Source organism: Mus musculus, chromosome 11 (genome assembly GCF_000001635.26).
Source record: "Mus musculus strain C57BL/6J chromosome 11, GRCm38.p6 C57BL/6J".
Taxonomy (NCBI): Eukaryota; Metazoa; Chordata; class Mammalia; order Rodentia; family Muridae; genus Mus; species Mus musculus.
Genome location: NC_000077.6, coordinates 98,704,528 through 98,731,596, shown reverse-complemented (window position 1 = coordinate 98,731,596; position 27,069 = coordinate 98,704,528). Strand labels below are relative to the sequence as shown.

Sequence of the window (27,069 nt, the reverse complement as noted above, 5' to 3'; positions counted from 1 at the left end):
AGGAGGCGGGTTAGAGAAAGGCTAGCAGCTCTGATATTTGCAGACCAGAGAAGCAGGAAGGTCAAAGTAGAGAATTCGGTGATGGTCCTTGCCCAGAGGCTGAGGTAGTCCTTGTACATACAGTTGAGTCCTTGAGGAAACTCTGCCAAGCCTGAAGCCTGGGCGGCTGGTGAGGAGTCGGGGACCAGGGAAGGCAGATGGCTCAATACCAAAAGCTGCTGCCTCTCAGCATTAGGAAGGGTGGAGGCGGGGCACCCTCCCTCTCAGAAATCTGCCAGGATTTGTGCCAGAGGGAAGGATTTGAGCTCTGAGTCTAACCATCCCCAGGCCTAAATATCTCCACCCCCTCCCATATGGGTGGACCAACACTCACTAATTCAATAAGGAGCACTCACAGAATTGACAGCCTGTTTCCAAGAGGGGCCGTTTGAGCTCTGAGGGGTAGGGAAAGAGCAGCTGTATCCAGAAACAATTTATGATGGTGATGGTGGTGGTAGGGTATTGGGCTGTGTAACAGGAAAGGAGTAGGGGGCTCACCACGGGCAAATGTGGCAGTATGGAGTGCAGGTCTGTTTGGAGGGGGAGTCTGAAGGTTATGAATCAGGAGTCTGAGAACTCCTTCCTTCCTGCTTTGGAAGATTTGGCTCCACATTCTTGGCAGCTATTTTGTATAAATACCATTCTCGAATAGTATCCCCTGGGAAGGCACAAAAGAGCAGAATAAAAATGGGTGTGTGTGTGTAGAGAGAGATGGAGGAAGACCATAGGCAGTACCCATCTTAGAAGGATGTGATTTGGCCGTACTCCAGCTATACTCTCCCTGTTCATAGCGTGCTCCAGGTACCCAGGATCCTATTAGTCTCCTACATGTCTACAAGGCCAGTTTTAGAGCCCATGTGGACTGTTTTCTCAATATTTATCCTGATTCTCAGTCAAAAGGTAGCTCAGGGAGGGGGCTGTAGTTCAGTGTAGAGTGCTTTCATAGCTGTACAAAGAGGAATGTGGGACAGAAGAGGAATGGGTTGGGGAATATAGACAGAATTTGAAGAAACAGGCTGACCTATCTCCTTGGGATATGAGATTGGGAGCCAAGAAAAAGAGGGGTGATAAAGCTCTGCCTCCAAATGTGCAGAATGGTCTTAGCCACAATACCACATTTGATCCCGAGGCCTTCTTTTTTTTTTTTTTTTTTAGATTTATTTATTATTATATGTAAGGACACTGTAGCTGTCTTCAGACACTCCAGAAGAGGGAGTCAGATCTCATTACGGATGGTTGTGAGCCACCATGTGGTTGCTGGGATTTGAACTTCGGACCTTCGGAAGAGCAGTCGGGTGCTCTTACCCACTGAGCCATCTCACCAGCCCCCGAGGCCTTCTTAAACAGTTTTTGAGACACCCAATAATCTTAACCCATATTTCCTCTGTTTTGTTTGTTTGTTTGTTTTGTTTCTTTGTTTTTGTTTTTGTGTTTTGTGTTTTTTAGACAGAGTTTCTCTGTGTAGTCCTCCTGGCTGTCCTGGAACTCACTCTGTAGACCAGGCTTAAACTCAGAGACCCAGCTGCCTCTGCCTTCTGAGTGCTGGCACTAAGGGCGTGGTGCCATGCTCAGCTTCTGTTTTCTCCTTATTTCCTTTTGTATCCAAACAGTATTCAGGATCAGTGAATTCTGGGAGAATTGTCAGATTTGGGGTTAAAATGATGGTATGTGTGCTGCTACCCACACTTCAGTGTCTCTTTTGGAATAGAAATATGAAAATGAGAGCTCTAGTGCCTACAGGGGCTTTCGAGAACAAAGGCCAAAACCCAAATAGAAGCCAGGTTAGAAGCCAAAACAGAAGCCAGGCTAGAATTCACTGTTATGCCTCGTTTCTGGGAAATAGCCACAGTATCAGAATGATTGAAGGTAGGGATAGATGGCAACATCACTGGGAGACAGAGAGTTGGTTTCTCCATAGACCCTGAGACTCTGGGTACCAGCGTACCTCAGCTCTTCGGATTATCTCAGATAAAAACCACCAGAACCAATTAGATTAATCCTTCTGCCTGTTTGGCAGCTTAGACAAGTCTTAGACAAAGAACTACAATTCCCAGAAGGTATTGTGGCAGGACTCGCCTCTTGCTACGTTTCTATTGGTTGGTGTGTGTTGCCGCCGGCCAATGGTAAATGATTTCCTTAGTAGGTGTCAAGATGGCGCTGCCTACGATGTACAACCGGTTTGTATGGTAGGCTTAAATTTGGGGAGATGGTAGATGTAGGAAAAGAAGGAATTACAACTTCAGGGCCGAGGAAGGTAGAGGCAATGGGGAGAGGGTAGATCTGGGTTTGGGGTGGAAGTGGTGAGGAACGCAGCTAGAGCGAAGGGCATAATTAGACAACCGGAGCGGGCTTAACCCTTTCCTGCTCGCTTCAGGGCTTTGTTGACACTTTCTGTCCCAATTCGAGAAACGGTTGTTCAGAAACCGAGAAGGTGACAGAGCCGCTAACTTGACGCCTTCTACTCTGCCTAGTTTTTTTCCTCTCTGTTTATTTTTCTGTTTGTTTGTTTGTTTTGCTTAAACCTTCTCGAATTTCCGTTCTATTTATGTCTCCCTTGTTCTTTCCCTCAGAACTCCAGTTCTCATCTGGCTCCGTTTTTAAACTCCCACCTTGTCACTCATCTCGCCTCCTTGGAGTGACATCATGAAGGTGGTGAACCTGAAGCAGGCCATTTTGCAAGCCTGGAAAGAGCGATGGAGTGACTACCAATGGGCAATCAACATGAAAAAATTCTTCCCCAAAGGAGCCACCTGGGACATTCTCAACCTAGCAGGTCTCAAGTAAAATGGGCAAAGAAGGATGGGAGGGGTGTCCTCAGAAAAGCTGTAAACACTCAGCCTTACTTTAATTTTCCTTGCAGAAGCGCTCCTGGAGCAGGCTATGATTGGGCCTTCCCCCAATCCTCTGATCCTGTCGTACCTGAAGTACGCCATTAGTTCCCAGGTAAAGATTCCCGACTCTTGGCTTTTGGAGGTGAAACACCTGGAGAACTGACAGTTGTCCATTTAGGCTTAATTTATTGCAAAAATAACACTCCATTTGTTGTAATGAATGAATATTACATTTATTTACTCTCTCCATATACATTTACAAGTAAAACTTAAAAAAAAAACTACATGTACTTATGGGCGGGGAGGGCATGCACATCGCAGAATGCTTGTGGAGGTAAGATACTTTTGTAGCCAGGCGTGGTGGCACACGCCTTTAATCCCAGCACTGGGGAGGCAGGTGCAGGCGGATTTCTGAGTTCGAGGCCAACCTGGTCTACAACGTGAGTTCCAGGACAGCCAGGACTATACAGAGAAATCCTGTCTGGAAAAACCAAAAAAAAAACAAAAACGATACTTTTGTAGAGTTTGTAGAGTTCTTCCCACCTTTCTGGGGATTTGAACTCATATTAGCACGCCAAACACCTTCACCTGCTGAGCCTCTTTGCCAGATCCTTGTTTCTGTTTTTGAGACAGTGTTTTATGTAGCCCAGAATGGACTTGAATTCCTGATTTTTCTGCTACCGCCTCCCACAATTGATTTGGGGGTGGGTGGGTGTTGATAATCAAACCTAGGACCTGCAGATGCTAGGCAAGTGTTCTACCTTTGAGCTATTATAATCCCTCTCTGGGTGTTTGCAAATGTTAATGTTTGTCACACAATGGTAAGTCCTGGGGATTTGATCCCAGTACACAAGGGAAGTTGAAGGCAATGCAGACTATCGCTAATCGTTGAGCGATGGGGTTTATGGTATGATTAGGGCAGAGTATAGAAATGAAGAGAGGATATGGAAGTGATGCCTAGTCCTGCCTGAGCAATCACAGAAGGCTTTCTAAAGGAAGTGATGTTTAAACCAAGGTCTCTATGGTGAGTAGAAGTTAGCCACACAGATGAATGAGAATGAAGAGCAGAGAGAGGAAATTATAATTCTACACAGGCTGGGCTGGACAAATTATAAGTTATCCACTACTGAAAGTGAGGGCTGCAGATACAGTTCATTGGTAAAGTGTTTGCTTAGCAGGGACAAGGCCCTGGATTTGATCCCCGGCACCACAAAAAACCTGAAGGATATTTGGCATTGGTGCAACAGAGCTGAACACTACCCAGCACTTCTGTTTATTATATCACATATGTGATATCATAGGCATCGAGACAGAAATTTAAGGTACACTTACCCAGAGATAGGGATGGAGCTCTGTTAGTAGTGTGCTTGCCTAGCATGGACAAGGTACTGTTTTTGTTTGTTTGTTTGTTTGTTTGTTTGTTTATGATGTTGCAATGCTATAGAGAAACCCTGTCTCCAAGCTGTCTCTGTGTAGCTCTGGATGTCCTGAAACTCACTATGTAGATCAGGTTGGCCTCAAACTGACAGATCCATCTGCCTCTGCTTCTAAGAGCTGGGATTAAAGGTGTGCGCCACCACCCCTGGGTTTATTCTTTGTTACTCTACTAAACTGTAACAGGTAACATGAGCTGCATCACAGATGACTTTATGCTGTTACATTCAAATCCCTTGGTCTCTCTTGGGCTACTCCCCCCCCCCCCCACACACACACAGGGCAACTTTATTGAGTGGTAGCATGGTCACACCCAGCAAACGTGTTCGCTCTCATTCACTCTCTCTCTCTCACACACACAGACCTTGTCACAGTCCAGTTCTCAGCCACAGGGTGGGGAACCTCCTGGATTACTCGGCTCCAGAAGTAACAGGTGCCCGAGGGAGGCTCAGGGGGAGGAAGTGGGGAGGGGGTGCAGAGAGCAGGGGTGGGATGGGTTGGGAACACCCACCAGACAGCTACACGAAGAGTGAGATTCCCCGCCCTGGTGGCTTCAGCTTGGCTGCACCCCCTTCGAAGGAGCCTTCCAAGGTGTGGCTGAACATTCAGGGTTTGGGAAGGGCAGAGTCCCACTCCGTTTTAGTCCTCTCTGCAGGCTGGGGACTGGAGGGCAAGGTTGTCGGCTGCTTCAGCTCTGGGGCTTCTTCGGAGCCTCACCACCCTCTTCCCCAGCACTGTTGGCTGTCCACAGCGTCAGGTTGTCTCTCAGGAGCTGCATGATCAGGGTGCTGTCCTTGTAGGAGTCCTCACTGAGGGTGTGTAGGTCAGCCAAGGCTTTGTCAAAGGTGGTCTTGGCCAGCGAGATGGCCTCCTCGGGGCTGTTGGCTATCTCGTAGTGGAAGACTGAAAAGTTCAGGCCCAGGCCCAGGCGGATGGGGTTGGAGGCTGATGTCCATGGCCTCCTGGTAGGTTGACCGCGCAGAATCGATGATGCGCTTCTTGTCATCGCCAGTGGCCACCTCGGCTAGGTAGTGGTAGTAGTCACCCTTCATCTTGAGGTAGAAGACGTGGCTCTCTGCATTGGACTTTTCTTCCTTGTGCTGGGGATTAAGCCCAGGAACTTACAGGCACAAGGTGACCACCCACGTGCACCCTCGGTGACCCTTCTGTACTTTGAGCTGATCTTTTACTGAAGTGTAGTTGTTTGTTTTGTACTGAGTCTGCTTATGTAGTTCAGGTTGGCCTCAGACTCCTAAACCTCTTGCTTCAGCCCGCCAAGTGCGAGATTACAGGTATGTGCTGGGGTTGTAGAACTTTGTGCATGAGCATTGAGCATTGCAACATCATGAAATGGTCCTCTGGGAAATGTCTGACTGAGTTATATAGATAATCTAGCTGTTGCCACATTTAACTACACTGTATCATTACACCTCATTGAATCTCTGGGTACTCCATTGCACAACTGTGAGAAAATGTGAGTTAGGGGGTAAATTATCCCTTAGTATTATTTAAAATCTTTGACATTCAGTGCCTTTGTGTCTCTGTGTGTTGAGCATCACATACACACGGAAGTCAGAGGACGGCTTCTGGGGGTTGATGATGTGGGTCCCGGGGTCAGACTCAGTTTGTCATGCTTAGCAGCAGGTACCGTTACCTTCTGAGTCATTATCTCAGCTTCATTTAAACATAGCTGGGGTTTCCAGTCCCTCAAAAAGGTGTTGGAGACCCTGAGTAGTCCTTGAACCATACCTTGAGATTTGCTGTGTAGTATTTCAAGGAGACTGGTGTATTTTTTTGTTTGTTTTGTTTTTTGTATTTTCTCTAGACAGGGTTTCTCTGTAATAGCTCCAGCTGCCTGGAACTCTGTAGACCAGGCTGGCATTGAACTCAGATATCTGCCCGCCTCTGCTGGGATTAAAGGCCTGCGCCACCACGGCCCAGCTCAATTCTTATTATTTTTGAGACAGAGTTTTGATCTTTAGTTCCTCCTGACCTTACACTCAATGGCGATCCTTCTGCCTCCCAAATGCTGCGATTACAGGTGTAAGTCACTATGTCACCTGGGGTAGAAAGGTGGTTTGGAGAAGTAGAGATCAGATACCAGGGGCCCTGTGGTAATGTGAGGAATGTGGGCTTTATCATAGTTACTAGTAGTCATGTTCAGGAAGAGAAACTGATGAGATTTTTATTGTCAGGAAGAGTTCCCGGGGAGTGTGTCTGTGTGTGTGTGTGTGTGTGTGTGTGTGTGTGTGTGTGTAGGGTAGAGAAGTTGAGGACTTGGAGCTCAGATCCCCAGAACCTAAGAAAATGCTGGGTGAGCATGGCAGCCAGCCTGTAACCCCAGTGCTTAGAGGGTAGAAATGAGGTAATGGGCCAGCTAGGCGAGCCTTACTGATGAGGCCTGGGTCCAGCCTGCACATGCATGTGCACATACATGCACAGATACCAGCAGCACATAGAGGAACACGAATATGCATATATACCATACGCACAGGGAAACACATTAGTGTGTGTGTATGTAAATGTGTAAAATTAGGATAAAATGTACTGATTTTGTAGTTGTGTCTTTCATAGGGTGAACTCTGGGGATAGAAACTGGGTCATGCACAAGCAATCTTTCATTGCCTCACCTCCAGCCCTAAAATGCCCAGGTATTCAGTGATTTTTAACAATTCTCTGTATTCATGTTACCAGTGCCCCAAATAGCTGACAGGCAAGACATTTCCATTCCTTTAGAAACTTCCCTTGCACTTTTTATCCAGTCTCCATCCCCACAACTACCCAGTGACTTCTGTCGGCATGGAAACGCAGCCCTATGGTTTGTGTGGGTGTTAGGGGCCCCTGCCTGCGACCATGCTTCTTCAGCTGGGGATCCGCTTTCTCTGTCCCTGGCAGTCTGTCTGCTCCCCCTGTCAGCACTGGGACCCACTGCAGTCCCCCACTGCTCTTTTAAACTGTTGTATCATATTCCCCATCTACTGTAGTTTAAGTTGTTCATCATTTGTTTTTACTGCAGTAAACACTGGAGATCCTTCTTTTATACATTTCCCTGCATATCTCAAAAAATCTCTCTAGGATGGACATTTCAGATGGGATTTCTGCCACACACCTTTACACCCAGCACCAGGGTTTCTGTGTAGCCCTGGCTGTCCTGGGATTCACTCTGTAGACCAGGCTGGCTTTGAAATAAGAGGTCCTCCAGCCTCTGCCTCCCGAGTTCTGGGATTAAAGGTGTGCACCACCACTGCCGACTTGGTCATTTTTATTTGCAGATGTTGTGTATGTGTGAGCACTCAAATATGTGTTCCACTGAGATGTGGTTGTCCGTTGAGACCAGAAGAGGGCTTTGGATCCTGTGAAGCTGGAGTTACAGGCTTTGTTGATTAGGCCATCCTTTGTCCTGTCTTCTCTTAGAGACAAGACCTGATATATTTGTCCTTTTTTACACAAGTACTTTGCTGTTTTGTCGTTTGTATTATTTGGTATGCTGGGGATCAAACCCAGAACCTTGGGTGTGTTAGGAAAGTGCTGTCTGATCTAGAGCCCAGCCCTAGCACTGCCTGCTGGTTTGATTACTGTGGTTTGTTCTTCTGTCTGCCTGTCTCCTCCCTCCCTCTCCTTCCCTCCACCCTTCCTTCCCTTTCTCCTTCCCCTTCCTCCCCCCTTCTTCCTTTCCTTCTTTCCTTCCCTCCCTCCTTTCTTCCTTCCCTTCTTTGGCTTTTTAGAGACACAATTTCTCTATGCAGCCAAGCCTAACCTGGGATTCACTCTGTAGACCAGACTGGCCTTGAATTCAGAGACCCAGCTGCCTCTGCCTCCCGAATGTTGGGATTAGAGGTGCATGCCACACATCCACTCCACCTTTATGATTGGGGGTCACTACAGCATGAAGAACTGTTTTAAAGGGTCGAGGTGTTAGGGAGGCTGAGAACCACTGGTTTAGGAGGTCCAGTTGGGAGGGCTTGTTGATCAGCTGGGTGAGTGGAGGAAAGAGGTCAAACGTGAGACCCGGATTTCCGGTTTGGATGCTGTCAGCATCCTGAGGGAGGGAATAGAGCCGGAGTGAAGTGTGCTTAGTGTTGGTCTGTAAGTGAGGGCAGCAGGTGATTCTGGCCTTTTACATTCATGGTGCCAGACAGTTAGAAGGAGGTGGCCATATACCTAGAACTTAGGAGTCTGAATGTGAGCGTCTGGTTTAGCAGTGTGTAGTCAGTGTCTGTTGTGACAAAATACTGGAGTTAAACCACCTAAGGGGAGAAGGGTCTGTTTAGGCTACGGCTGGCCAGCTTTGCCGTTTCTAGGTAGTAATGAGGCGGAGCAGAAACAGAGTGCTAGACAGATGCACAGGAGTAAAGTAGCTCCTGTCCTGGTAGCTAGGAAGCAGCAAAAAGTAGAGGAGGGGCTGGGGACAAGATAAAGCCTCTAAAAAACATGCCGCTCTTTCTCCAACTACCCTCCACCCCCAACAGTGCCATCACTTTATGATTCTGTGTATCGGTTCATCCGGTCAGCTTTCAGGGTTATATCTGTCGGGGACAAATCATAACAAGTTGTCAGACTCAGATGGCGGTGGGGGATGTGTGCATGGAGGACAATTGCTCAGGGAATATGGGCAAAAGAAGTGGTTTGTGCCAGATTCCTAAGCACCCAGTCCCATCAAAAGCACGTGGCACAAATCTGAAGTGAGCAGAGGAAACTGAAGAGTGGATCAGGTAGACGTATAAAGGAAGGAAAGGCTGAAATCAAGGATGTGCTAGACGACATCACTGGCAGCCAAAACTGGACTCCATCAGAAGCGAGAGCCCGTGGGTCTAACAGCAAGAGTTAGTTGGTAGCTGTGAGGACAAGATTAATGCAGGGGTCAGGACAAAAGTGGTCTCAGTGTGTTGAAGAGCGAGCAGAAGGTGTGGAGGTAGGATCGTGAGAGTAGAGAACTCTGTTGAAGAGAACAGAGAGGGTGGTTAAGTGAAATGTGGGGTCTGTGGGAAGCTCTCTAAAATAGGAGGCTCTTGAGATACATAAACACTGACGAGAAAGGCAAGCTCAGAAAGACTGAATATCTTCACGGCCTGTCAAGTGCTATGCAAAATTAGTAATTTATTCTTCCTCCAGAGTTAAGAGGCTCTTTGGTCGGGTGCTGCGCTTGGAGAGGGCACTTAGGAGTGGTTGGGGGTGTTGGGTATGAAGAAGAGCAAGAGGATTAGAGACGCCTGGCAGGTCAGCCTGGGCTAGCCACGTGTGCAGACGGCCACGCCAGCCTCCAGCCTCGAGGTCTTGTGGTCAGCTCAGAGCGTCTAGTTGGTGGAATCGTTAAGACTGGAGCCGACGTAGGCCCTGCTGGGAGGAACAGGTCACCATGTGTAAGTGCTTTCAGGTGCGTCTGATACACTTAGAAGCAATGCACAGAACACACCGTGTGAAGGCCATAGGTTCTGACTTAACAGCCTCCATAAGAACATGCACAGCCGGGGCTCTCTCTTCCTGGTGTGGGGTCCACGTTTTTTATTATTATTTTTTAGGTTGAACCATCCAGCTCCCCCTACAGGTTGGCATTCAGCAGGGTTCAGTTCTTCTCCAAGCTCTTGCTATGGGGACATTGGTTATAAATAAACAAACACTGGCCGGGAACGGCACGGTCATTCTGCCCAGGCATTCTCCCAACTTTCTGCTCACTGTCAGACACTCACTTTGGCTTCACAGTGTGTCCTGCTGCTGACGGCTCTGAATGCTAATTGTCTGTGTTTAAGTCCTGCCTGTGCGCAGCTCGTGCTCAGCCACGAGGTCTGGTTTAAATGTCTGAGCCGGTCTGCTCAGGTGATGCCCGCCATCATCACTTACCACACACTGCAAGCATGCCATTACTGTTACCATTTGCAGTGCAAACCCGGGGCCTAAGCAGGCTGGCCTAGCACTGAGCTCCGTACCCCTCAGCCTACTAAATTACAAGTTTAAATCTGCTCAGAACAAATTAGTTCTATCAAGCTGGTTCTCTATGGTGTTGAGTATATTTACTAACAGAAATGTGATGGCAAGGTAAAATTTTTTTAGATTGCATAAATAGAACTCAGTTACTTGAAGCAATGAAAATTTCCTAAGGACAAGTCCAAGGCCTGGTGCTGGAGAAACAGATATGAATGTACAATTATCTATATCTACAAGGAATTTACTGTCCAGATAGACTTTCTAAAATATGTATTTTGGAACTCCTACTTAAATGAGATCTCATGATGAAATGACTTTGGAGGCTATTGCTTGTGCACCTCTGGGAAGGGGGCGTGTGCACCATGGTGTGTGGAAGGAAGGCAGAGGACGTGTTGGGGGTGGGGGTGGGGGTGGGGTCAGTCCTTCCAGCTTCTGGCTTCTGGGAATTGATCTCAGGTCATCAGATTTGGCAGCAAGAGTCTTTACTCACTGAGTCAGCTCTCATTGTTTATAAATGCATTATGGTTCTGAGAAGTCTTACAATGAGGATTATGTAATTATCTATGTTTTTAATTTAGGTTTTGAAATCATATATCACACAGAAGGTGTGTTCATGTGAAAAAGATTCCCTGTTTGCAGTGTGGGGGTAGAAGCCGGGGCCCCTTAAGTACATGCTGCTACCGCTGAACGGCTCACCAACCCCTGTAACGGGTCTTGGTGTCTCCAGGAAGCTTTGGAGCACTGTGATTCTCTACAGTAAAGAACTTGCTCTTTTGTGCTGACTAGCTCTGTACTGAGGGTCGTATGCTGGAGGAGTAAAGTTTATTGTGGCCAGAGAGATGGCTCAGTAGTCAGGAACACTAGCTGCTGGCTAAGCACAGTGGCGCACGCCTTTAATCCCAACACTTGGGAGGCAGAGGCAGATGGAACTCCGTGAGTTCAAGGCCAGACTGGTCTACATAGTGAGTTCCAGGACAGCCAGGGCTGCACAAAGAAACCCTGCCTCAAAAAAAACCAAAAACTGGTCACCTGTCCCAGTCTCAGGGGAACCCATGCCCCTTTTGACTTCCTGGGCACTGCATGCATGTAGCACAGGCATATATGCAGGCAAAACACATGTACACATTAAAATATAATATATAAATAATTAATTAAAATATAATAATTTTTAAAATTATGGAATTATTTTACAGTACTGGGATGAAACATGTACATGTTAGGCACATACTCCACCACTGAACTACACACCGAACACGGGGAGCCAGAGTTTTCCTTTCATTTCTTTGTTTTTGATTTTTGAGCCAGGGTCTTACTATGTAGCCCAGGCTGGCTTTGACCTTTACAGCAGTCCTGAGTGCTGGCTCTCAGGTTCAGGTGTATGGCTGGTGACTTTCTTGCTAGCAGAGCAGGGCAGATCTAAGGGTATGCTTTCATGTATTCACTCTACAAATGTCAGGACTGCGTGATTACTGACAGTGGTTCCCTGATCCGTGGAGGCAGTAGGCGCCTCTTGTTTCCTGGAGAAGATGTTTGTCAGTCCTTGTCCAAATCAGATAACTCACACCCGTGTCTCTGCTGACTCAAAGCTTTGCTGTGACGGTCAGACTGATGTCACATTCAAAGACTCAGTGGGTCTTTAGTCTTAGCCTCCCAAGTAGCTGTGACTACGGGGGCTGTCACTGTGTCCTCCATGGTCACTGTTGTAATTTTTCTGGTGCTGGGGCTTGAGCCCCAGGTCTTGCTCATCTTGGCAGGTACTCTACTGCAGTTCCCTGCCGAGCTACACCTCAGCCTCCACTCATCTTTTTGGCTGGTGGGTTGGTTGGTTTTGTAAAGACAGGGTTTCTCTGTGTAGCCCTGGCTGTCCTGGGACTTGCTCTGTAGACCAGGCTGGCCTCAAACAGAGCTGCCTGCCTCTGCCTCCCCAGTGCTAGGATTGAAGGTGTGTGCCACCACCGCCCGGCACAGTTAATCTTGATAAAAGGAGCAATGGGCCTGATTAGTGTAGAGGCTCAAATAGTTCACATGCACACACCCGCCTCTGTGCTTCAGGTTGAAATTAGGACACATGCTAGGCCGGCACTGACCACCGAAGTGCATCTTCAGTCCAGCAGAGTCACGTCTCCACCCTTGCCTAGCAGGCGTGGGGCTGAGCTTCATCCCCAGGACTCCCTGACCCCATACAAGACAAGACCGTCATTCTGGGTGATTCTTTTGCCCACTAGTGGCCAGTTGAACTTCATTTAGTTTTGGAAAGGAACAGCATAAAGACAAGGCAGGATGCCTTTGGGTACTCGAAACCCTCTCATTCGGCTTATACGCATGCCACTTGCACTGAGTCTGATGGAAGCAGCGATAAGGACAGCACATGTTACTGTGGGCCTTTTAATGAGCTGAGGAAACCTCTTGAAGGGAAGGGGTTGGGGACCTCACGCTGTGGCAGTTTAAGCATCAGTGCTTGCCCCTCCCAAGTAGATGACTTGTCTCAACGTCCTGTGTCTTCCTTCTTTCTAGATGGTGTCCTGCTCCTCTGTGCTCACCGCCATCAGTAAGGTATGACTGTGGCTCTCAGGAGCTGTGGGAGGGGGCAAATAAGGCTACCAGCCTGGCCACTCAGGTCATGTGTCCCCTGAGGCTGGATAGGCAACACCTGATGCCCCCCGCCCAGGAAGGAGGTCCTGGAAATTAGGAACACATTTCCATGTGGCAAGTCTGTGGCCCAGGGCTTGGGGAGGAGAGGTAGCAGAGCTTGTGAGAGGTAGTGCTGAGCCCCCTCCATTGCTCGCTGTTCTTTCTGCAGTTTGATGACTTTTCCCGGGACCTGTGTGTCCAGGCTCTGCTGGATATCATGGACATGTTCTGTGACCGACTCAGGTGAGAGATGGATGTGGAAGCTCAGAGCATTGCATCATCCTTTCAGTGCCGAGGAAAGCCCAGAGTCTAGGGGACGGACTGAGACCAGCTCTGGGTCCCAGGCTGCTTCTGTCTGCCTGCCTTCCCACCTCCAGCTTCTGTTTCCTTAAGACAAAGTGCCTCTTCTCTATTTGGAAGAGCTACTCTAAGATCTCGTCTAGTGGAAGCTGGCTAGACTAGGTGTCTTACCTAGGATTCTGCCAACTTTCCAACTCTGTCCCCTAGTAGTGTTGTGCCAGAGACTCTGGGGGAACATTGGTGTGGGTTGGATTTCAGCTTTTGGAATAGATACAAATTTTCATCCTTTTTGGGTAGTTGCCACGGCAAAGCAGAGGAATGCATCGGGTTGTGCCGAGCGCTCCTTAGCGCCCTCCACTGGCTGCTTCGATGTACAGCAGCTTCTGCGGAGCGACTCCAGGAAGGGCTGGAGGCTGGCACTCCGGCCCCCGGGGAGAAGCAGCTTGCCTTGTGCTTGCAGTGCCTGGAGAAGACCCTCAGCAGCACCAAGAACCGAGCCCTGCTACACATCGCCAAACTAGAGGAGGCCTGTATGTCCCCTGACTCCCCCACACCCTGCCTGCTGCTGCTTCTGTAGCTGGTCCTTTGATTGAGAGGGGAGAGGCAGGATGCCATCCCACTTCTTTCTAGAAGGATCCGAAATCATCCCACTTCCTTTTTTCTCTCCCCATAAGCATTGCATACATCCCAGGGACTTGGGCAGGGTGGCACCCGAGCCAATCAACCAACAGGTATTTACTGAGCCTTCTCGTGTGTCCAGCACTGTGCCAGGTGCTGGAGGGGGGGATGGGGGCTTCCAAAGGAGCATGTGGCAGGGTCCCTGCCCTCAGCAAGCTTACACACTGGTGGGGAGTAAGATTGGAATGCCATGCGCCTGGAGAAATTGGAGGACAAGACAGGCACGTCGTCTGCTCTTGTCTGTCTTCATGTTGCTCGCCTAGAAGCAGATGACTCAGGTGTGACCCGGAACTTCAGTTAAACTCAGTGCCTGTCAGCCATGACTGGATGCTGTTCTCTCTTAACTCAAGTTCTGTTAAGCATTGGCACCTTACAGATTTATAGGAGGGAAGTCTTCATGAGTCCTGAGCCCCAGCAGCTAGGGCCACCTAAGGGTTCTCCATTGACAGGAATGCTAAAATAGGTGACACCCATGTCTTCAGGGCTCAGTGGGAGAGGTTGTTAGGGGATTAGTCTCTCTGGGAAAAGTCCAGAAAGAGACCGATCACTGTGTCAGAATGGGCTGCTCGGACAGCTTTTCTTCATCTGCTTTCTTGTTAGTGTTGGCAGTGCCTTGCCTTCCTGGGCACTTGATAAATGTTTATTGGTAGAAAAGTAGATGAATACTTCATTTTGATGGATCTCAGGTCTCAGTTGTCTTTCTCTTGTCCCTGTGCTACATGGAGGTTAATTGGCTAACTGGTGCCGTCATTCATCATTTGACCCTTTGGGCTTGTAACTAGGATAAGTGACTAGTAATTAAATACTAAGTATGTGCTGTAGACCGTGAGTGCGGCCATTTAAGAGAGTGTCCAGTGGGCTCCACCAGCTGGGTAAGCTATTCAAAGAGCAGAAACTCAAAAGCTGTGTTGGCAAGGTATTTGGAGCTAGAGTAGAAGTGACTGTCCCCGCTTGGCCACTGGATGCTGTACCCACCCCTGTGCCTTGCTCCCATTGCTTGTGTGTCTCGAGTCAGTTGTGTGTAGTCACTGGAAGTCAGGCCCTTGGTATGGTTGCTAGGGGGGTCTTTGTTCCCGGTGCCTACTCCCCTTACCCTACCCTCAGGACTCTGCCTCCTCGTCCTCAGAGGTTCCTTGCTGGATGCTTTCACGGTCCAGGGAGCGCCACGGTCGGGGAGTGTGGACCACGCCCTGCCTCTCCTTCCCAGCAGTTTCTGCCTTGCTTTTTCTCCACCAGCCTCCTGGACTGCCATAGAGCATTCTCTTCTAAAACTTGGGGAGATCCTGGCCAATCTCAGCAACCCCCAGCTCCGGAGCCAAGCTGAGCGTTGCGGCACACTCATCAGGAGGTTAGGTTTCTGCCGGAGATGGGAAGATGGGCTCCATGGTCTGTGTGTGTGTGTGTGTGTGTGTGTGTGTGTGTGTGTGTGTCCCGCTGTCTCCTCAGTTCCCAACACGTCCCCAATGGTGTCTCTCTTCAGCATCCCCAGCATGCTGTCCGTGCACTCCGAGCAACTGCACAAGACCGGCTTCCCCACCATCCACGCACTCATCTTGCTTGAGGGCACCATGAACCTGACCGGGGAGATGCAGCCCCTGGTGGAGCAGCTGATGATGGTGAAGCGCATGCAGGTAGGCGTGGCCAAGCAGGGTGGGTGGCCACTTGGGCTAAGAGGGAGTAGGCTGGTACTTAAGAGGAATAGCTCTTTTTTTTTTTTCTGAGACAGTGTTTCTCTGTGTAGCCTTGGCTGTCCTAGAACTCACTTTGTAGACCAGGGTGGCCTCAAACTCAGAGATCCACCTGCCTCTGCCTCCCAAGTGCTGGGATTAAAGGCGTGAGCTCTTCTTGATTCCCTGGTGGACCACAGATGCCAGTCTCACACAGTTTTTGCCATCTGACCTCCAGATCTTGGTTCTGAGCTGGAACCCTGCTGTGTAGTCACAGCCTGGTTCTTGGAGCCTGTAGACGGGGAGGAGCCTCTTACATCACCCTTGGATTTCCTACAGCATATCCCCACACCTCTCTTTGTCCTGGAAATCTGGAAAGCTTGCTTTGTGGGACTCATTGAGTCCCCCGAGGGCACGCAGGAGCTGAAGTGGACAGCTTTCACCTACCTCAAGGTACCTGGTGACGTGGGAGCTGGGAGAACCAGTTGAGGGACAGCTCTCAGGAGAAGCAGCAGCGTGCTGGATCTTTGCCCTGTGTGTCCCCCTGCTGGCATTTAGTCTAGCCTCCTGAGTCTCTAGCACAGGCTCAGTTGGTCAGTGTCTCTGAGAGGCTTGGCTGCTTTAGCTACTTGGGGTTCTGCTGCTTGTTCAGCCCGTCCTTAGCCAGGTTAGTTCTGGTCACCTAAGAGAGCCAGGGACGGTGGCCCCAGATTCCCTCTGGACCTCGATTCCAATTTGCTGTTAGGATTTCCTTGTTGAGGCAGCAGAAGTGGGGGGCCCGTGTCCTATAGGCCAAGAGACATAGGGTGCTCAGGTACCCGTGTGTAGGCTTACAAATTATTCAGAGTACTGTCTGAGCCCCAAGAACCCTCCCACCTCAGTGCCCACAGCAGGGGATGCGCGGGCTTCTGGGATAAGTGAAAGAGAAAAAGGCCATTGATGTGCCTCTCTTCTCCCTCTGTCTAGATTCCACAGGTCTTGGTGAAGTTGAAGAAGTACTTTCATGGAGAGAAGGTGAGTTAGAGTCTGGTGTGAGGGCATGGAAACGGGAGGATGAGCAAGTGCGAGCGAGGGTCTCTCTCTCTCTCTCTCTCTCTCTTTCTCTCTCTCTTTCTCTCTCTCTCTCCCCTCTTTTTCTTTTTGTTTTTCTGAGACAGGGTTTCTCTGTATAGCCCTGGCTATCCTGGAACTCACCCTGTAGACCAGGCTGGCCTCGAACTCAGAAATCCGCCTGCCTCTGCCTCCCGAGTGCCGGGACTAAAGGCGTGTGCTAAGGGTGGGTCTTTTAGGCTGCAGCTGAGTGGTAGTGTGTTCTTGTGCCCAGAGGAAGCTGTGTGGACCCGTGAACCCCGGTGTATGTCCTTGCACGTGCAGTAGAGTAAAGATGGTGGCTTAGGCTGGCTCCCCTCCTCCCCAGCAGAACGATTGCCTGTGATGATCTGGCTAGTGTAATAACCACATAGAGAGTGCTATGCCTCCAACATCCCACGCCTCCTTACTGGGGGCTGGTGGTGGTCACAGCGGGCTTTCTCTCTTACTGAGCAAGGTGTCCTTGTAACGCTGCTCTTCCGGGTTGTGGGGCCCAGGTGGCAGCTTCTGGTCCTTTTTAGGATTTCACGGAGGATGTCAACTGTGCTTTTGAGTTCCTGCTGAAGCTCACCCCCTTGTTGGACAAAGCTGACCAGCGCTGCAAGTACGAGCCCCCCACCCCACCCCGCTCAGCCCATTTTACTGGAAAGTGTTCTGAGTCCTTCCCCGCTCACTGTTAGATGAGCCGCAGGGAACTCTGTCTTTCTGTTGGACTCTCCCTCTTGGCAGAGGTAGGAGGCAGGAGGCTCATAACTGCCAAGTACCCAGAGCCCTTCTTTCTGCCTTTGGGTGCTTGAGTTTTCTTCACCCTGAAGGAGGGAGGAGACCGGACAGGCACCCCGTGCGTGCCCCAGCTCACCTCAGTCCTCTGGCTTTTCCTTCATAGTTGCGACTGCACGAACTTCCTCCTCCAGGAGTGCAACAAGCAGGGGCTTCTGTCTGAGGTCAACTTTGCCAGCCTTGTGGGCAAACGGTATGTTGCGAGCCCCCTCGGGCCGCCTCCCTCTTGCCAGACTGGTTCCTGGTATCTTTCCCTTCTCTTTGAAGTCTGAGTTGCCAGTGGCTGATGCCTCCTGGGTCGGTCTAGGGAGCAGGACTGCATCAGACGGGAGTTTACCCTCCGCGGCGCTGCTCTTTGACTTGCCCTCCTTTGTGAGCAAAGGCCATAGAGAAAGTCTTCAGTCTTCCATTAGACCTAACTGAACTTTCAAAACGGGTACAACGATACTGACAAATTGAAACAATGGTAATACTGAGAACAGGTTAACTAACGTAAACTTCATTAACTCTCAAGAGTCTTTGTTCTTGTGCCACGCTAAGGGTTAAACCCAGTGTGCTGTGACGTGAGACAAGTGCTGCGGCTGAGCTACTGCCAGCTCCCAGTTGGCTATATGCTTCTGTCTCCTCTCCACCTTTGTTTCTAGAGTCGGATTAGAGAATTTTTTTTTTTCCTTAAAAACGCTGGCTAGCCTCAAATGCAGAGAGGTCTGCCTGCTTCTGCCACTCGAGTGGTTTAAGATTAAGGTGCAAGCTACTACACACGGTGGATTAGAGACTGTATCAAGATTTTTTTTCCTTAGCCAAGTATGAGCCAGGTAGCTTTGAGCTGTAATTCCAACCTTGAGAGGTTGAAACAGGAGAAGTACCTTGAGTTTAAGGTCGGCCTGAGCCACAGTATGAGACCTGCCTTCAAAAAGGAAAAAAATCCTCTTTGTTTCTGTTTTCTTCTCTGGGTGATGACCATAGCACGGCAGATCGGGACCCGCAGCTAAAATCATCAGAAAATGCTAACATCCAGCCGAATCCTGGCCTGATCCTGCGGGCAGAGCCCACGGTCACAAACATTCTCAAGGTGTGTGTGTGCACCCTGCCCGTGCCACTGTAAACTCCCATGCTTCTCTAGCTAAATGAACAGGGCCCACAGACCTCTCTGCTCTCTGGGGAGAGCTGCTTTGGGAGTGGAACAACCGGGGAGGTGAAGGAAGCAGCCACTGCTGAAAGCTGACATTGGTTGCTCTCCCGCTGTGCCCTAGGTGATGTGGCTGGGGCCTCTCCAGACACCACCCCATGAAGGCATAGAAGGGAAGCTCCCAGCCAAATCCTGTCCCCCACCACTGTATCCCACCACCGTATCCCACCCCACCACACCTGTGTAGTTGAGCACAAAGCTCACAGAGTAGGGAGAGATTTTGGCAGTGATCTTCCTGTTCGAGCAGGAAGTGGCAGATTATGTTTGAAGGTGCAGTGTGCCAATCAGCGGACACAGGCAGAGAGAAATGTGTTTAGGCTGTATCTGAGGGTGTCTTCACTGGACTCCCGCCTGTCCCCAGACAATGGATGCAGATCACTCCAAGTCCCCGGAGGGACTGCTAGGGGTCCTGGGACATATGCTGTCTGGGAAGAGCCTGGATTTGCTGCTGGCTGCTGCCGCCGCCACTGGGAAGCTTAAATCCTTCGCCCGGAAATTCATCAAGTGAGTAGAGCTATGCCCTGCTGTGCGATGGGAGGTCGTGTGAGGGTGGAGATGCCTGGATATGGGTTTCCCTTTGAGGTGTACAGACCAGGGCAGAACATCCTAACTAGAAACTGTGACAGACGTGTCACTCGACTGAGAGGTCTTCTCTCTCTCACTGAAGATGGAATAAAGCCGCTTGCAAAGATAATGAGGCCTGTGGCAGGGAGAGGCTGAGGTCTGGAGAGATGGCTCAGCATTTGAGGGCCCTGCTGCTCTCCAAAGGGCCTACTTGGCAGCTCACACTTGTCTGTAACTCCAGTCTCAGGGGCTCCAGTGCCCTCTTCTGGCCTCTGCAGGATCTTGTACACACATGAGATGCATAGCTAACACAGACATGCTTAATGCACATAAAAATAAAAGATAGGGGGCTGGTGAGATGGCTCAGTGGGTAAGAGCACCCGACTGCTCTTCCGAAGGTCCGAAGTTCAAATCCCAGCAACCACATGGTGGCTCACAACCACCCGTAATGAGATCTGATGCCCTCTTCTGGTGCATCTGAAGACAGCTACAGTGTACTTACATATAATAAATAAATAAATAAAATCTAAAAAAAAATAAATAAAAATAAAAGATAAATGAATTTTTAAAAATAAAGCATTGAATAATAGGCATGGAAAAGTTCTTTGGCCCAGTTATTTATTTACTTTTGACATGGGAGCTCTTGTAGCCTGCTCTATCTAGTTTATGGTCTTCGTTTTTTGTTTTATTTTTGTTTTTTCACTGTGTAACAACCCTGACTGTCCTGGAATTTACTTTGTAGACCAGGCTGGCATCAAACGCACAGATCTGCCTCACTCTGCCTCCTGAGTCTTGGGACTAAAGGCGTGTATGACCACGCAGCTAATAATGGGTTCTTAAATTCTGTAACTTTTGGGGGGCTACCTGCAATTTTGTGTGTAGAACATGGTTCCTTACAAATCTTTGGGTCTCACTGTGTAGTCCAAGCTGGCTTCTAATGCTCCGTGTGTTAGCCTCTTCAGTGTTGGGGTAGAGTGTGAGGCACCATGTCCTTTTAATACTAGTGATTTGTTTCTGTAATTATAATACTCATTTTATATTTAAGCTTATAGTTGAGGTTCTAGGGCCCACCCTCTGAATGTGTAGCCCCCTCCCAGGCCCTACCCCCTTCTCCTGTGACACTGCTCAGCCCTCGCTCTGGTTGATGCTACCTGTCTCTGTCCTTCCTACAGTCTGAATGAGTTCACGACCCACGGCAGTGGAGAGAGCAGTAAGTCTGTGTCTATCTGCAGGTCCTATCTGCCCTGAGGAGGGAAGGAAGGGAGGGGCTGCGTCTGCTCATTCTGGGGATGAGGGTAATCCTGGGAAGGGACTCTGCCAAAACCACCCTCTGCCCTTCTCCCAGCTGGACCAGTTTTGACTGGTTTGGGTTCTGGAAATTGTGGATTCCAAGGAAGGGATGATGTTCTTAATAAGACCCAAGAAAAGGATTCTGAGCCTCAGAGCTTTGAAGGAACCGCTTGCTCCCTGACCTTCCTTCAGGAAATCCTGAGCTGGGGTGTAGCCTCCACACTTGGCTACTGTGCATGAGGCCTTCAGTCCCTGGCACCTCCCAATCTATACAGGGCTTGGGGCTCCTGCCCCGGGCCGAGCTTGGCATCTTTCTCTTTCCCACAGCGAAAACAGCCTCGGTCCGAGCCTTGCTCTTTGACATTTCCTTCCTCATGCTATGCCATGTGGCCCAGACCTATGGCTCAGAGGTAAGTGATGAGTGCTGGTGACAGGAAGAGGCCCCAAGTGAGTGGGGCAAAGAGGAAGGAAACGCCAGTAACTCCCTTACTCACCCTTGCCCAGACTGATCTCCCAAGCCAGCCTGTTCTGTTGTCTTCCCATGTCAACAGGTCCTCTCGTGGCAAATTCATGCTGACCACTAGGTGGCAGCACCGCTCCCTGTCTGATTCCCCTGGACAGATTTAGAGTTGACTATGGAAAGGGAATGGCAATAGAGCCCAGTCCCTGGCTAGCTCTGGCAGGTGCCACGCCCTCTTCTCTCAGCTGGTGCCCCTCTGTCTTACCCAGGTGATCCTCTCGGAGTCGAGCTCAGGAGAAGAAGTCCCCTTCTTTGAGACTTGGATGCAGACCTGCATGCCCGAGGAGGGCAAGATTTTGAACCCTGACCATCCCTGCTTCCGCCCTGACTCCACCAAAGTCGAGTCCTTGGTGGCCCTGCTCAACAACTCTTCAGAGATGAAGCTAGTGTCAGTGGTTTAGGTCCTGACCTCGGGTGGTAGGGAGGGGCATTCCAAGGCCCTCCCCCCTAATCCCATCTCATGCTCCCTTGCCATGATGTTCTCCTAATCTTCTCTGTAGACAGATGAAGTGGCACGAGGCCTGCCTCAGCATTTCAGCAGCCATTTTGGAAATCCTCAACGCTTGGGAGAATGGGGTTCTGGCATTTGAGTCCATCCAGGTAGCTCTACCGTTCCTTGAGTCTCTCTGCCTGAGACACGGGGCTGGTCACTGAGAGCTTGTTATTTTGCATACAAACAAATCCTCAAGCTGGAGATCATGTTCTGGTGTTAGTCTTCTATAGTATCCTCCTCTTAGCCACTTCATCCTGTCCAGGTGTCTTTGAGAAAATCAAGTTTATGTTGCAAAGGTGTGAAATGTACCTTGGGATAGCACCTGTGACCCCCAGCTGCCCCCAGAGGCCGTGGGAGTCATGGCCAGGGAGAGGAAGAGAGTCCCCAAGTCATTCCCTTCTCCTCCCCACAGAAAATCACCGATAATATCAAGGGAAAGGTATGCAGTCTGGCGGTGTGTGCTGTGGCTTGGCTCGTGGCCCACGTCCGGATGCTGGGGCTGGATGAGCGTGAGAAGTCACTGCAGATGATCCGCCAGTTGGCAGGGCCACTGTACAGCGAGAACACCCTGCAGTTCTACAATGAGAGGTCAGTGCCCCGGCCTCGGCAGGTGTGCGGTCGGGAGTCGGCACCACCAGGAACAAACATCCCACCCCATGCTCTCGGCCTCCGCTTCCCAGGGAGCCGCTCAGCAACCACTTCCTCCTCCATCCAGGCTCCGACCAGCCCACCGTGCTTAGCTGCTGAGGCAGTGCACATTCAGGGTAGTTGGACTCTCGCTCCCTCCTTCGCCTTCCCCTACCACTCCCTCGCATTCTTAGTCACACATTCACTCAGCTGGCTCAGCAGATGTTTGGTGTGTGTCTCTGTATCGAGAGGGTTTTAATCCCTGTACTTGCCATGCGTGGGAAATACAGACCCCAGACAGCTTGACCTGTGTCCTCCAAGGCTGCAAGTTCCAGAAAACTAGCTGAGGCCAGAGAGCAAAGGGATTGTGTGACTGTGTCACTGTCGAGGAACTCTGAGGCATCTGCAGTTTTTATGGCTTCCCTCCCCCACCCCCAGCTGTCCTGGTGACCATTTCAAGTACTGGCTCTTCAGGGACTTCCGCTACACGGGGCTTGGTGGTGTCTGTTTATTCACCCAACTGATAAGTTGTTTGGCCGTTGGTTTTTAAATATGGCAAGAAACACAATAGGAAATTTACCATTTCAACCGTGTTTATGTATATCGTTCAGGATATGAAACGTGTTGGAATTGTGAAACAGACTTCCAGGCGTTTTTCATCTTGTGTATCTAAGCTTTTAGCCAATAAGCAACTGTCCACCTCCCCTTCTCAGTTCCTGGCAGCTACCACGCGACTCTCTGTCCTTCTGAGCGGCCACGCTAGATACTTCGTATAACTAGAATTACGTAATACCTGCTTTTTCATGACTGACGGACTTTACTCAGCATAATTTCCTCAAAATTCATTCATACTCTGGCATGTGACCGGATTTCCTTCCTTTTAAGGCTGAGTAACATGGCATATCCATGCCCCTCGGGGCTCCCAACCCACCCTCAAGGGGACTTGGAGAGTGGTGCCATGACTGTGGGGAGGAGGCTGGCTTACAGGATAGCTGAGGAGGGTGCTTTCTGGGGGACATGTGGAAACAGCTGAAGCAAAGCTGGGGGAGGCTCTGTAAGATCATATTTGGGCTCCCCTGCCTGTGGGACATCATCCAAATCAGGCGCATACGTGCGCACGCGCATACACACACACACACACACACACATGGCCACAGTGGGGATCCTAGCTCCCTTGTGAAGGTAGAGGAGGGGCTATGCAAGTCAAGGCTGCCTTCCCTGCCCTCCTGACATCCCAGCACTCGGTACTTAGACCCCAGCTGTGGTCACAGCCCCAGATGTTCCCAAGAGGGTTCCAGGCTATACACACTTTGCCCAGCTACCCGGGGCCGGGAAGTGTCTTGCGGGGCGGTCTAAAGGCCTCTCCTGGAAGTTACAGTGTACTTTGGGCGGAGGCCAGGGCTGGGTTAGACCCTCCTCCCCCCAGTACTCAGCTTAAGTGGAAGTGATTGTGTTTTACTTATGACCCTGATTTGGCAGAGCTCGGGCCTGGGGGATGGGAAAAGTTGGCGGAGGAGAGGGAGAAACAGAATAGAGTCTGAATAGATTGATGGAACCTGTAAGAGAAGAAATCTCTGGCCTGTGCCTCTCCTAGGCATCTTGCCCGGCCAGTAAGCTCTTCATCGGTAGTGGGTTGTATTGTTGTGTCTCCCCCAGCGTGCGGTGGGTCTCATTCCTCAGCCGTGTTTCCGTAACCCAATCCCAGGGGTAATGCCTGCATGTACCCTCCCTGCTCCCCTAGGGTGGTGATTATGAACTCAATCTTGGAACACATGTGTGCGGACGTGCTCCAGCAGACAGCCACGCAGATCAAGTTTCCATCCACAGGCGTGGACACGATGCCCTACTGGAACCTGCTTCCTCCCAAGCGCCCCATCAAGGAGGTCCTGACAGACATCTTTGCCAAGGTACTGGAGAAGGGCTGGGTGGACAGCCGCTCCATCCACATCCTTGACACCCTGCTGCATATGGGCGGCGTCTACTGGTTCTGCAACAACCTGATTAAGGTACTTGGGCTGGGTGCATGTGGACAGCCATGTGGATGGGGTGGTAGACATGGTTGGCTGGGATAGGCCAGGCTTCTCTGAGAGGTTGCTAGAAACTGGGTGGTCTCCTGAGGAGACAGAGGTAGGACCTCACCTCAGAGAAGCACCTTGGGGGTTGGGGCCAAAAGCACCTTTGGCTGGAGGGGTGGCTAGGGTCTGAGCCAGCAGCCCCTCAGTAGCCACTTGCCTGCCTCTCAGGAGCTGCTGAAGGAGACTCGCAAGGAGCACACGTTAAGGGCGGTCCAGCTTCTCTACTCCATCTTCTGTCTGGACATGCAGCAAGTGACCCTGGTCCTGCTGGGTCACATCCTGCCCGGGCTGCTTACTGACTCTTCCAAGTGGCACAGCCTTATGGACCCTCCTGGCACTGCGCTGGCCAAGTAGGGTTCTCTCCAGAGCCTTCCTGGGGTCCCCCCTCGTGCCCCAAGCATCTAGCATCCAGATTCAGTCACGTCAGCCTTGGTGCCACCCAGGCAGCTGGGCTGTGGGTGGGAGTGAGGGGTTGAAGGGGCTTCTTCACCATGAGCGTGGAGCTTCTGGGCCCAGCTTAACTATGCCTTCCTCCTGGCTCCTTTTGCTAGACTGGCTGTGTGGTGTGCCCTGAGCTCTTACTCTTCCCACAAGGGACAGGCGTCCTCCCGCCAGAAGAAGAGACACAGAGAGGACATTGAGGTAGGCTGCTGCTGGCTTGGTCATATGTGCACGCAGCAAGCATTTTCTGATGGCTTAAAGTAGAGTTGCCTTGCCAGGCAGAGGTTGGGGCTAAGGTCAGCTGTGCTTGGCCTGTCTGATTGGTCAGGGTCTAGAGGAGAGACTTGAGTGGGCCCCTGAGTGTCCTTGATGGGGGAGGTCTTTTTCTGCTCACCGGGCAGAGATTGGGGTATGGGAGGGGTCACCACTGGTAGCGCTGGCCAAGGATTGTAGAGAGCTCACTTCTCCAGTCAGATCTGCCCTCCAGTCCTCTCCAGCTCCTGGAGACCTAGGCCGTCAGGCATGTGACAGTGACCCATGTCTCCCAGGACTATGTCAGCCTCTTCCCCGTGGAGGACATGCAGCCCTCGAAGCTGATGCGACTCCTGAGCTCCAGTGACGATGATGCCAACATCCTGTCAAGTCCCAGTGAGTGCTGGGGGTGTCCCGGGCCTGCCTAGGACTCACCCCTCCCTGACGAGCTGCCTTGGTTTCTGGCTGATGGCCGTCTGGCTGTCAGCAGAGCAGGAGCCTGCACCTCTCTGTCCCTAGTCGGGGCTCTGTCGCTTGCTAGTGGGGACAGGACCTGAAGCTGTCCTCCAAGGTCCCTCCAAACCCCTCAGGTGCTCCTCCCTTGTCACCACTGGAAGGGTGGCGAGGCACCCAGTGAGTTCCCAGCTTGTACTAGTGACTCACCCCCTCTCCCTTCCTTCCTAACCCAGAGAGACATGCCCTGTGGCTGAATACCGGCCCCACCAGGCTGCAACCTGGGGCTGCCTTCCCGCCTTCCTACTCAGAGGGCAGCCCATGTCATCCTCTGTCAGACTTCCTTCTGCCAAAAACTCTTGTGTGGCATCCAATTTCTCTTGTTTCCAGATTTCTCCTGAACCCTAGAACTTTCTCTGGAGCTTTGTAGGGACCAGGGTTCGAGCCACACGCTTGTGTAAAGGAAAGATTAGGTTGCCCACCTATGACCTGAGACCTTAGCTAGGCCCTTAGCAAACAGACTGTGTAAGATGAGCTCTGAGCAGGCCGGGCAGCCTGAGGAGTGCCAGGATTGGTCTTTGATGGTGCTCAGCAGACCTGGCTCCCCAGATTCCGGCTCCCCCCTACCCTCATGTGGCAGACTCCCTGGTGGAAGGGACAGGGAAGACTCCCTTGGAGTCAGAGCTGACACAGCACCCTCCCTTCCTCCCTCTCTGCAGCTGACCGCTCCATGAACAGCTCCCTCTCAGCCTCCCAGCTCCACACAGTCAACATGAGGGACCCTCTGAACCGAGTCCTGGGTGAGTCTTCCCGCTGCACCTACCTGCAGACGGAGCTGGAAGGAGCCCCCTCACCAGAGGCAGGGCTGGGTCTCCCAGAAGGGGCAACCTGCTCCACCTCCACATGCCGTCCCCCCCTCACTACTGACAGTCTGCCTAGGGTAGTCAGCCCCCTTTACTGCCATCTCCCGCCCGGGCCTGCTGTCACCGCCTCTCACCTTCCCTCTCCTGTCTAACCTGTTCGAGAACTGTGTGTCTTGTTCCCCTCTGCACAGCCAACCTGTTCCTGCTCATTTCCTCCATCTTGGGTTCACGCACCGCTGGCCCCCACACCCAGTTTGTGCAGTGGTTCATGGAGGAGTGTGTGGGCTGCCTGGAGCAGGACAGCAGGGGCAGCATTCTGCAGTTCATGCCCTTCACTACCGTGAGTGTCCCAGGGGGCTGCAGGGCGACCCACAGAGAAAGGAGGGGTCTTGCTCCTCGGGAGTCACCCCAGAAGCTACCTGTGTCCATCTGTCTGTGGCAGGTATCAGAACTGGTGAAAGTGTCTGCTATGTCCAGTCCCAAGGTTGTTCTGGCCATCACAGACCTCAGCCTGCCCCTGGGCCGGCAGGTGGCCGCCAAAGCCATTGCTGCACTCTGAGGAGCTCCGTGTGGCCTGCAGTGGGTCCCAGCCCCATCATCCAAGCAGGGAGCCAGGAGAGTGAGACCTTCCCACCCCTGCCCTGACTCATCATGGCCCTACACATCTCCCAGTGGCTTTTGTAATTTCTGTCCTTTGAACCAGCACCCAAAGACTCTGAGCAGTCCCTATGGTCACCCCAAGTAGCTGTACCTCCAGGAGGGACTTTATAGGGCCACAGTGTGTATATAAGTTTTATTTTTATAACCCATGAATGGGGAGTCCCCCTTGGTTCCTCTGTAAATAAAGATCCTTGTGGCTGTGGCTGTGTTGCTTGTGTGGGGACAGTTTCTTTCCCCTGCAGTCTCCTGTGCGGTGGCCAGGGAGGGGCAT

At 51.0% G+C, this 27,069-nt stretch overlaps 1 protein-coding gene, 1 non-coding gene and 1 pseudogene across 7 annotated transcripts; 2 read left to right on the top strand and 1 right to left on the bottom strand.

The window, feature by feature from the left end:
* The first annotated feature begins 2,177 nt into the window (after positions 1–2,177).
* Positions 2,178–27,000, top strand: Med24 (mediator complex subunit 24). 6 transcript variants are annotated; one of them, NM_001361993.2, is made up of 27 exons: positions 2,178–2,216; positions 2,610–2,812; positions 2,900–2,982; positions 12,741–12,779; positions 13,027–13,100; positions 13,455–13,687; positions 13,832–13,888; positions 15,072–15,183; positions 15,316–15,466; positions 15,842–15,955; positions 16,469–16,516; positions 17,113–17,195; positions 17,478–17,564; positions 18,338–18,443; positions 18,922–19,064; positions 20,297–20,334; positions 20,742–20,824; positions 21,144–21,322; positions 21,435–21,534; positions 21,840–22,015; positions 23,796–24,060; positions 24,298–24,479; positions 24,681–24,771; positions 25,119–25,218; positions 25,995–26,075; positions 26,330–26,478; positions 26,581–27,000. In NM_001361993.2, exons 2-27 carry the CDS (start codon positions 2,683–2,685, stop codon positions 26,695–26,697), a joined length of 3,021 nt encoding a protein of 1,006 aa, NP_001348922.1. In that variant the 5' UTR covers positions 2,178–2,216; positions 2,610–2,682; the 3' UTR covers positions 26,698–27,000. The 6 variants fall into 6 exon arrangements, with proteins under 6 accessions (NP_001348922.1, NP_001365855.1, NP_001348923.1 ...); NM_001378926.1 differs by having other exon boundaries at positions 2,178–2,225; NM_001361994.2 differs by having other exon boundaries at positions 2,178–2,293.
* On the bottom strand, positions 4,581–12,326 carry Gm31252 (annotated as a pseudogene).
* On the top strand, positions 20,508–20,611 carry LOC115487912. The gene has a single exon (XR_003949952.1). It is a non-coding gene; the product is annotated as a small nucleolar RNA SNORD124 (small nucleolar RNA).
* Positions 27,001–27,069: the final 69 nt, after the last annotated feature.

What these genes read in the sequence shown, in the direction of transcription:
- Med24 (NM_001361993.2), top strand. Translation starts at nt 2,683, where the DNA reads ATGAAGGTGGTGAACCTGAAGCAGGCCATTTTGCAAGCCTGGAAAGAG. An exon ending in CGCCAAACTAGAGGAGGCCT is followed by an intron (nt 13,688 to 13,831) that starts GTATGTCCCCTG and finishes TCTCCCCATAAG; the next exon opens with CATTGCATACATCCCAGGGA. An exon ending in CCACGGCAGTGGAGAGAGCA is followed by an intron (nt 20,335 to 20,741) that starts GTAAGTCTGTGT and finishes TCTTTCCCACAG; the next exon opens with CGAAAACAGCCTCGGTCCGA.